Source organism: Fringilla coelebs (assembly GCF_963513975.1).
Source record: "Fringilla coelebs genome assembly, chromosome: Z".
Taxonomy (NCBI): domain Eukaryota; kingdom Metazoa; phylum Chordata; class Aves; order Passeriformes; family Fringillidae; genus Fringilla; species Fringilla coelebs.
In genome coordinates, this window is record NC_140031.1 from 51,235,743 (window position 1) to 51,245,980 (window position 10,238).

A 10,238-nucleotide genomic window follows, 5' to 3' on the forward strand; every position below is an offset into this window, starting at 1 on the left:
CAACAGACTACAGGAATAATGAATGCAAAGCAAACCAGACACACCTGGAATACTTTGTATTCTCAGCTGACAATGGAGAAATGTTTCATCTTAGAAAGGATTAACAGTGCTTTGGATGCACAAACCATCTTTAGAGGGATCTCTGCAGACCTGAGTCAGGAATTAAAATGTCTTCCTGAGAGTCTAAGCAGTCCTTCTGGAGTAAGTAGAACAAAACACAGCCAATCAAGTAAAAACTGAGGCAGTATCAAGTTGTTTGGGTTTTTTCAAGGCAACAAACTCCTGAGAGAACAAGATGGTTGTGCTGTCAAAATAAAAGCTGCTTTTGAGTCAAGACCTACTCTTCTTCTCTCAGAAGTGTGACTGTTTTCAAAACACTCAGTGAAGCAGAAATCAAGTGCGTTCAAACTGGACAACTAGAACAAAACCAAAATTTTATTCAACAATAGCCCAACACAGTAGTTCTGACCTGACTAGAAATCTCTGAAGTTCTCATTTCTTGTGAAAAGAACTTATTTCTAGGAAAGTGCTTGAGGCAAACACCCACTGATGATGCTTCAATCAAATTTAAGTTTAAAAAAATGTATCTTTTTTAATACATGTATTAATAAAAGCTGGAGGAAGAAATGGAGACAGAAAGGAAAAAAGCAACACATTCAGGGAGTAATGGTACTGATTGCCAGGACAAAATCCAAACACAGATCACTTATTCAGAACACGTGAGCCAGTAACCGCAGTCTCCCTGCGAGAGAGGAGGAACACCCTCCTTCTAACAGGCTACAGCAAGAGGTTCTCACTGCTTTCTGAGCTCACACCCAGCTAGTAGAAGGCAGTTTTTCTGTCAGATTAAGCAAGGCAGAGAGATCCAGTACAGCAGCTTCCTTGCAGAATCTTGCTCTTGAGCCCCCTTCTTCAACTCTTCTTTCTTCTGGTGATGGGAAGGAAAAGCAAGTCCTGTCCACGTGAGCCCATGCAGCACCCACCTTGTCCACAGTGACAGCAGGCACCTGTGATTCCCCTCCTCTCCTCTCTACATTTACATATAGAAGCCAGCTGAGAGGTGTACTATGGAAGCTTAGGCTGCACTGAGAGCACAACGTCATAACAACAATTACTTAGAGAAATTATCCTAAAATAGTAGCTTGCAATATCTGTCAAACTTTTATATCACAGGAGAACAGATGGAGACACAAGGCTCCTGTTCACTCTAAAATGAGTGTTCCAAACTACGCAAGCAGACACAAGCACCTCCCAATTTGAGTACACATAGCATTATCTAGTGGTGTAAGCAGAGTCACCACTGACACAAATGAGAAGTTTTAACACCAGCCTTGGGGATTTTTAGCCCTGGAACATAAAACAGGTCAGGTCTGTCTGTTCTCACCTGTCAAATGCCATTGCAGGGCTTCTGCTGTCAGGACGGATATCCACTGATAAAATGGTCCACAAGAGTTGAACCTCAAGGCCGGCAGAACCAAAGGCTGCTGAGCATCAAACAGATGCATGTGGTCTGAAGGGCTTTCAGAACTCTACAGAACTCTGCCACATGGTTTCCAGTGACACAGACTTCGAACAAAACATCCAGCTCAGTATCTGCGTGCATGCCAGAGCACAGCAACATCCTGACTTGTGTATTATATAAACTCGCGCCAGAAACAAATGCAACAGATGTAGAAAAAATGAAGAATGATGCCAACCAAAACACAACTGTCATTTTTCTACTCCATCAAGTAGTTATAAAATCATCAAACTTGTGCACTCACTTAACAGAACTTAGCAACCATTAAGGAAAAAGCCTTTTATTCAGAAGAGGTTCAGGTGTCTTTACAAGAAAGTCATGATTTCTACTTACAAAATCAACATTACCACCAGCACTTTTGTACAACGTCAAGTTGTCTTTTGTACAATGTGAAGTATGTAAGCAAAGCAAATGAACAAAACATTCCTACCCCAAAATCTCTATTTAGATTTTGCATGTACATATAAAGTACATATGTACTTTATACACACTGAAGACTTCATGTCTTCATACTTCAGGTCCTTCTCCTCCGGGAACCAGCTATAAAACAGTAAAACATTTTTGCATTAGTGCCATAGAGTAAAGCTTTACAAACCCATACATGATAGCTCTTACTTTACAACAAACATTTTAGGACATGGAGACTTCATGCTAGACCACAAAAGTGGCTTTCAGACTCTCCCAACAGATGAAGTCAGTTATTGCCAGAGACGCACAAACCAAAAACGCAGCAGGGAGTAAATCAGCATAGCACCTCCTTGTGAAGAAAGCAAAGCGAAGAACAGAAAAAGAAATACAAAAGGAAAAACACAAGGGGAAAAAAAAGGATTAACCACTACTTTTACTGATATCTTTTTCATTATCAGCTGAGCACTTCTAAACAGAAAGAGCTTCACTGGTTTTGGGATCAAAATAAGAGTAAGTCTAAATCATGGACTTCCTGATATGGGAAGATACATCCCCAAAAGACAAACGAGATCTAATGCAGAAATGTATCTATGTCTTGCTGAAAATTCACTCGGTTCTTCATCAAGGGCAACACACCCCCAGCTTAACCGTATGGTAGGAATTTCACTCCATACAAGGAGTCAGAATGTATGCTGTCTTTTCAACATGCAGAACAATAACCAAAGCAGGAAAAAGGCTTAAAAATTGCCACAGGATGGCACCTGCTCCGACACACAATGCAGAGGTGCAAGATAGGTAAAACAACACAATGGAGAATATTCCTCATTCATACAGAGCCAGCATAGACTCAAATCTTTCCACATGAGCCTTCCTCTTCCCACAAAATTAGGAATACCCTTGCATTGGAAGTCGAGGCTTTGTGGCCACCTATGCAGACAAGCTACTTGAAACTTCCTGATGCAGCGTAACTGTCAGGAAAGCTTGGCTTAAAGGAGTTGAATACAATCACTGATTGAATTACAGGCACAGAAAGTCAACACAGGCAGCTTCTGATGACTCACCATAGTTATGTTATTTCCATTGAGCAGAATCTGGTCCAGCTTTGTGATTCTTCTGCCCTCAGGTGTGATCTCACTGAAGGAGTGTTAGAAACAGTAAGTAAGAACACAGAACCAGGGACAGTGGCTCCAGATTTGACAGAAATCTCCGCATTAAGGTGACCATTGCTGGAACTAACAAATAAATCAGCTTCACAGCAGCACAATCTTCATAAATGGAGCACCCACATACAGAAAGCTAACTGAAAAGCTCTCTCCATTCAGTACATGAAGATGTGTATTTACCCTCTAAAGCTTGACAATTTCTTGAATATGATATATCAACATGTTATGGCAACGTAAAAATATTTAAGTTTGCTACCTTGTTGAATCTTAGCCTAGGTCTTGAAGAACTCTAAAAACAAATTAACTACTGGAAATTTCCCACACAACCCATGCAAAATTGAGACTACAAATAGGATCCCCATACAAGTATAAACCATGCAATAGCTACTCTATGGCATGGCTGGCCTGAACAGATCACTTACTAGTGTTTTTAAACTACTCAGCTGGTAAGTATTCCATAAATGTAAAAACATTTTTTTGCAGATCTTACACAGTACTTTGTCTCAGTGAACCAAATTAAATAACAACAAGAGGCAGAAAACATACTTACAATTCCGTAACATCTTCCAGCACCATATCTGAAAATCCAGTTTCAAGGAAAATAAGACCCAGATTTTAAAACTAGACTATTTAATGCTATTTTCATTTTATGCCAAAATGTGATTTTACCTGAAAGTTTAAAATATTAAAATACAACTGATCCATATAAAGAAGTTCAATTCAGTGAACTCAAAACTCTCAACAGCTGTAAATTACTTAGGCCAGAGCATAAGGCAGACAGCGTTAAAGACAATCCATCAAAGGATACTGACAAAGTCATCAAATCCTAGAAGAGTCCCAACAATTTCTTTGTCGCTCTTCATCACGATGTGAATACGTGAACCGATGCACTTGTCCACAAGTTCTGTAGATACACAGAAAAACATACGTTCTACAAAGGAAGGGTTTCGTGCCTCACGGGTTTTTTTGTGTTTATTTACAAAGAGGCACATTCCACACAACCTTACACACTCCCCCTCCACTCTCCCACATAAACCAGCACGCCCCCCTCCCGACATCCTTACACCCATCCCCACTTCCACCGGCCTCCCTCATACCCTCCCACAGCCCCACGCCTCATCCCCACACTCCAACACCCCCACACCAATCCCCTACTCACTCCCCCTTTTTCCCAGACCCCGATCTCCTCCCGGGCCGCGCGCGGGCCCCGCCGCCTGACGGCAGGCGCTCCCGCCCTCCCGCTTCCCGCCAGGCGCCGGCGCAGCTCGGCTTCCCCAGGGGGCCCGCAGCCGCCCCGAACACCCGAGAGGCACCCCGGCCCGGGCCCCGGGAATCCCCCATCGTTACCGAGGGGCAGGAGCTGGGACGGGTTGGACACCGCGCTGGCCGCCATGTCGGAACCTGACCAATGGCTGCCGCACCGCCCACACGGGAAGGGCCGGGCCGGCAGGCCTCCGCCCCGCTCCGCCCCGCTGCCGCACCGCCCACACGGGAAGGGCCGGGCCGGCAGCCCCCCGCCCCGCTCCGCCCGCTGCCGCACCGCCCACACGGGAAGGGCCGGGCCGGCAGGCCTCCGCCCCGCTCCGCCCCGCTCCGCTGCAGCGTCGCCCGCGGTCCCCTCGCGGTGCAGGCGTGCCTCTGGAGTCGTGCTGTGTGCTGTCTCCGTGTAGGGACGAGACTTAAAGCAAATCCCCTCTTTTCGCCCTTCATTCTCGTCCTGCCTGCCCAGCCGAGCAGTGCCGGCGGGGCTGCCGCCGGTACCGATGTGCCCCCGTGTCAGGACCGCGGACTGTGTAGTGCGCGCTGTGATGGCTCAGCTGCTACTGCATCACGGAAGAAGGCAGGTTGGAAAAGATCTCTTGAGATCACCGAGGCCGACCCCACGAATCTCGCCTTGTAAACCAAAACATAGCACTGAGTGCCACATCCAGTCTCTTCAGTCTTTGCTTAAACAGCTCTAGGGATGCTGACTTTACCAGCCCCTTGGGCAGCTCTTCTGTGAAGAAATTCTTTCTAATGTCCAACCTAAACCTCCCCAGCACAGCTTGGGGCTGTCCTCTTGTCCTGTCACTTGCTATCTGGGAGAAAGAGACTGCCTGGCTACAACCTGCTTTCGGGCTGGTGTAGAGAGTGATAAGTCCCCCGAATTTCCTTTTCTTGACACTAAACAACCCAGCTCTCTCAGCACCTCCTCAGGGGACTTGAGCTCCAGGCCCTTCATCAGCCCTGTTGCCCTTCTCTGGACACACTCCAGCACCTCAATATCCTTCTTGCAGAGAGGGGCCTGTTGCCAGATGAAGAATTGTTTGCACAATGGGTGGGTTAATACAATGCCTGTTCTTCAAAAACCATTGACCTGTGGAACTGCACAATGCTTATTCTGTAGGAAGAACTGGCAAGCAACCAGCCCAGTTGCACCAACTTTACCAGTTCACAAGGCTGTCAGCTACAACTTTGGAGTCCCTGACCACTAGGGATCACCAAAGAGACCCTCAGGACAGAACAACACATGGAGAGATGGCAGGGAACATATGTTAATGACTTCGGAGAAATTATTCTCATATATATGTTTCTTCTAGGAAATCCTATCAATGTGTATACAAAATACAGTATATAAACTAGAGCTTTCTCTGTACTCAGTATGAATGAGATTTTGGAGGAGCTATCCCCTCATGCATCCAGCTCAATAAAGAATGCTGGCTTCTTAATGCCAAATTAGTGTTAAGGGGTTTTTATTTTTACTGACTTTTGCTAACAGGCCCACAGCTGAACACAGGACTCAAGGTGTGGTCTCACCATTGCTTAGCACAGGGGGACAATCACTGGCTGCTGCTGGCCCCACTCTTTTATGTGAAGATTTTAATTCCCCACATTTGTCAGTTGACTCACCAGAGGTGGGCATGTGGGAGGTTTTTGAAGCCTTTCAGTAGCTTCATCCCACCACTGTTCCCAGCTGGCTTCATCTGTGCACAGTAGCCACCGGGGCCAGAAAGAGCCCTCTGGGCCTCCTGGGCATGGGGAGTGCTGCACATGGGGGGCAGTGGCTACCACCCTGTATCACAGGAAGCCCCCAGATCTGCTCAGAGAAGGAGGTGCTCGCTGGAACTGTGGACACCAAGGTCATTGGCACTCACTCCCTCTCCACCGGCTCCTGTCCTGCTGGACACAGGCACCAGCTGGCATCACAGGAGTTGTGCCAGGGGGAATGGCCTTGAAGGCCCAGGCAGAGCTCCTGTAGGAGAAGAAGAGCACTCAGTGGATATGGGGAACATTCTGCTGGTACTGGGGGAGATAGGATGGCATTGCCCAGAGCTTTGCAGAGGGGAGGGAGGGCACTGACTCCTTCTTTGCCATGAAACTCTCAGCAAGGTAACACTGAATCCCATTGATCCTCCATATCCCAGCTGTTGAGATGGCCACTGGTCTTTGAAGGTAACCATTTCAGCATCCCTAATTCCTTTCTCCAGGCTCCATGCAAGGATGTGCCAGTTTTGCCCTGACACCAACATTTAATTTTACACGTGAAAATGAACTGGCATTAGCAGTCTAACTTGCTGTCCTTACTTATTTCAATTTTTATTTTCATTTCCTTTCTGGTATTTCCCAGGAGGCATTGAACCCTAGATGTATCCACTTTTTAACATCACATCAGTCTGCACGACATGCTCTTCTGTGCCTGTTTGCTTTCTCCCAGCTTCTATTTTAAATATTACTCTGGGAGCCTTTGAATTTTTAGGGCCAAAACCCTCACTTCATTAAGATCAAAGTGCAGCCTTTTCCTCTTGTTCAGACTCCTCCTGTCCCAGAAGGCTTCCTAGTGCTCCATGGACCTAAGTCCTTGCTGTCTGTATCTCATTTGGGCACTAAGACTCTTTCTTAGAGTTAGGATTTCTGTCTATTCCTGTCTTCATGCATGCAAGTGACAGCGTTGCATAGAGTGCAATGTCCTCATCCTCAGCTACCTGTCTGACAGCTGAAACTTGTCCTCTTCCGTTGACCTGGATCAATGGAACAAAGATGGACCAAAATACTAATTTGTGACCCTGGAGCCTCGCATCATGATGTTGCACAAAGCCTGCTGCCTCTGTGCCCAGAAGCTGGCTCTCATTAAATTTCCTAACCACAGGAACCCAGGTCTAGTAACAGAATTTTCTGAGAGCATCAAGTTATTCCTTGCTGTTCTTTATCCTCTTTGCTCCTCCAAGGTGCACTGCAATCCTTGCTCTCTTGCCTAGGAAACTCAGACAGCCTGAGGAGAGTATAAGTTTTAAGAGTACTGCTACTGAAGGTGTCTGCATTTCCCTCAGCTGCTGCCATTTGGAGAGAGCTCTCCAGCTGAGAAAACAGATATCCTCTCTGCACAAGCAGCAGATTCTTGTCCCATAGCCACTGATAGGAAACTGTCTCTCGTGAAGTAATCCCAACTCCTGCAAGGCTGAGCTTTGGGGCATCTCTGCCTTCTTGAATGCCTGAGTGTGCCATCTGGGAAAATCTTGTGTTGACTGAACTTCTGTAGTTCTGCCAATTCAGACAATTTGTTGTCCTATCCCTTCAGCTCCACACCTTATCTGGTGCAAATGGCCACAGCACTTTCCCTGTTTGTGGTTCTCAGTGTTGTTCAGTTACTGTCCTTGACTTCTTCCTGGGTCTGGGAAAGATCTGGCCTTGCAGCCTCTACACTGCCTACACTTGCCTGTGTTCTCCATCTGCCAAGCCACTCTACACAAAACTGCCAGACTGACCTGTTTGCTCTCCTTGTCCGCTTTCTAGAATGACACTGAAGTCTTTTTCTTTCTTACTGACATGGAAACATATAATCTTTCATTTGGCTCCCAAATGCAGTGCAGTGTTCTCACAGCAGAAATCTTGCAGCCCAGCCACAGGGCAGGCAAAACTACAGCAAGGGCACTGTAGTTTTGAAGCACCCAAGCCAACTTCAGTGCTTGGGTGAGCACTTATTCTGAGGGAAAGGGCAAGGGCAACACATGTGGAACTCATATTCAGAGCTACATAAAAACGATGGAATCCTCTGTTTACTCAGAGTGCCTGGCAGAGCACAGGAAGTATTATTTATTGGTCTAGAAAGTGTAAAGATATGCTCAGAGTACCCAGCTACTCAGCTGGGTACTCTGTTTGTTGTCACACTGTGTTATCTCACCTTGTTGCATAGGCTATCTAGCAACAGTTTTTGTCCTTGAAAGTTTCTCAATGTTGGCAGAAAAATTAGTAGGTCAATCTTTGCATCCACTTGCTGTCCTGCAGTACTAATGTTAGAGACCAAAGATTGGGTGTTTCTTTCACACCTGAAAGCAGTTTTTCTAAATGAAGATGTGAAGGAAAACCCTGACAGCCAATTAGCCAAATCAGCCAAATTGGAAGGGCAACATACTAAAAATAAACCTTCCAAATCAATGGGCTTTTTTGACAAGCTGGAATTAATGACCAGCCACCTACTCTGCCTTAAGACATCCCTAGGGTGCAGCACCACCCTCAGACAGGTTGTCCAGTGCTGTCTTCTGTCCTTTAGATTGTGTGTCAACTTCTACAACTACAGCTCAAGGCTAGAACTAGACACTGTGCAACAGTTTTGAACCATCATCAATCACCACAGACTCAAAGATACTCCACATTCTCACAGGCTCAAAGTGCTGGGAAACAAACTGCTGCACTTCCCTTCACCCTCTCCTTCTTCCCTGGCCACCAGTGCCTTCACTTCCATGATACCAGCCATGCAGGCCTGAGTGGGCTAAAAGCATTAACAAGCGCAAGACTATGGGTTATTAGGTTTTACAAGGTGGGTAGCATGGTTTCCATGCTGTCCTGGAGTCTGGAAGTTGACATGAGTTGCACGTCTTGCTCCATAGCCTGACACAAGTACTGCCTTGGAGTTATTTCCACAAGCTCAATGAGGAACTTGAAACAGAAGGCTTTGCCCTCCTCAGATCCACTGCCTAGTTTGCAGAATGGGGAAAAAAGAACCTTTATTGCTCCAAATCCACAATAAAAGGAGCTAGTGTTTATCAAGCGGTGAGGAAATGCCCATTCAAATGCACCTGTTTCTTCTGCCCATCTTGTACCACCATCCAGGTGTCCACATCTTTGGATTGTGAGGAGTTCTGAAAGATAGCCACAAAAAATTTGAAAGCATGGAGTTGAAAATCTGTGTGCAGAGCTGTGTTGGGTCTGCTATTTCCAGCAGTGTCTAAAACTCACTGAAGTGACCTAAGTGAGCAGGTGCGATGGCTCTCAGTCTTTCAGAATTTCATTCTTTCAACTTTATTTTCCCTCAGTTACCTTTCTTTCAGATCTGCTAAAGGTTTTCCAGTGGACTGCTGTCTGGGGAATCTTTATTGAGACTTGTGAGCTTGTATTTTAATGACAGGCTATTTACTTGCTATTGAGTGCTGAAGGCTGTAGTGGTTGGAGGATGTTCTTTGAGCCCTTCCTGCATAAATGCTCATTTCATGGCTAATGCATCTGAAGGAGGTATGATTTAGTGATACAAATGATCCCTATTTTTATCTTGATGTATTCCTAGGAGTTCAGGGGAAGTGGATGGTTGTGTGTGCCATGAAATGCACAGATGTCCTGAGGAGGGAGTAACACCTCAAGAGGAGAAGGCACATCCAGTTAGTTTTAGTGCCAGGCAAGCCCCACTCTCCTGGGGCTTTTGTTATGATTTCAGAACTACTTTTGGTCTAAAGGAATTTAGGCTATATCAGTATGCACCACAGGTATGACAAAGATAAAAGGGTTTATAATTATCACTATTTGAATATGGTAAAAGCCCATCAGAGCTTTCACTATCCAAACATCCAAAGGCAGTGAGAGTGTCAAGTGACAGTTTGTATTTACCAAGCAGGGACCTCTTGACTGATTGCAGTGTTGGGTCTGCCAGTAAATGGAAAGGCAGAAGTATAGTTTCTGCAGTGATTTCAGATGTTGAAATTCTCACATTACAGCAAATCACCCCAATATTGTAATTTCTGAATACCTTCCAATGCAGAACCTGGTTCCTGTCACTCAGACACTGGTTTTCGTTATGCATTAGTAAGGAAGATGAGTTACCAGTGCACCTATTAGCACTCCCTGCCCTAAATCAGTCATCCTTCCCCATATGGAATTTTATTGAATTCTCTATGACTACC

General features: G+C 45.6%; 1 protein-coding gene across 1 annotated transcript; it reads right to left on the reverse strand.

Moving 5' to 3' along the window:
- Positions 1-620: 620 nt before the first annotated feature.
- Positions 621-4,569, reverse strand: LSM5 (LSM5 homolog, U6 small nuclear RNA and mRNA degradation associated). Its single transcript, XM_084225208.1, has 5 exons — positions 4,438-4,569; positions 3,899-3,994; positions 3,641-3,668; positions 2,989-3,061; positions 621-2,059 (listed from the first exon to the last, which is right to left on the reverse strand). The coding sequence occupies exons 1-5, from the start codon at positions 4,481-4,483 to the stop codon at positions 2,027-2,029; spliced, it is 276 nt and encodes a 91-aa protein (XP_084081334.1). The 5' UTR covers positions 4,484-4,569; the 3' UTR covers positions 621-2,026.
- Positions 4,570-10,238: the final 5,669 nt, after the last annotated feature.

Excerpts from the sequence above, each read along its gene's own strand:
- LSM5 (XM_084225208.1), bottom strand. The coding sequence starts at position 4,483 with ATGGCGGCCAGCGCGGTGTCCAACCCGTCCCAGCTCCTGCCCCTCG. Across the intron at positions 3,995-4,437 it reads GTCCCAGCTCCTGCCCCTCG|AACTTGTGGACAAGTGCATC; the intron begins GTAACGATGGGG and ends GTGTATCTACAG. Across the intron at positions 3,062-3,640 it reads CTGGAAGATGTTACGGAATT|TGAGATCACACCTGAGGGCA; the intron begins GTAAGTATGTTT and ends ACACTCCTTCAG.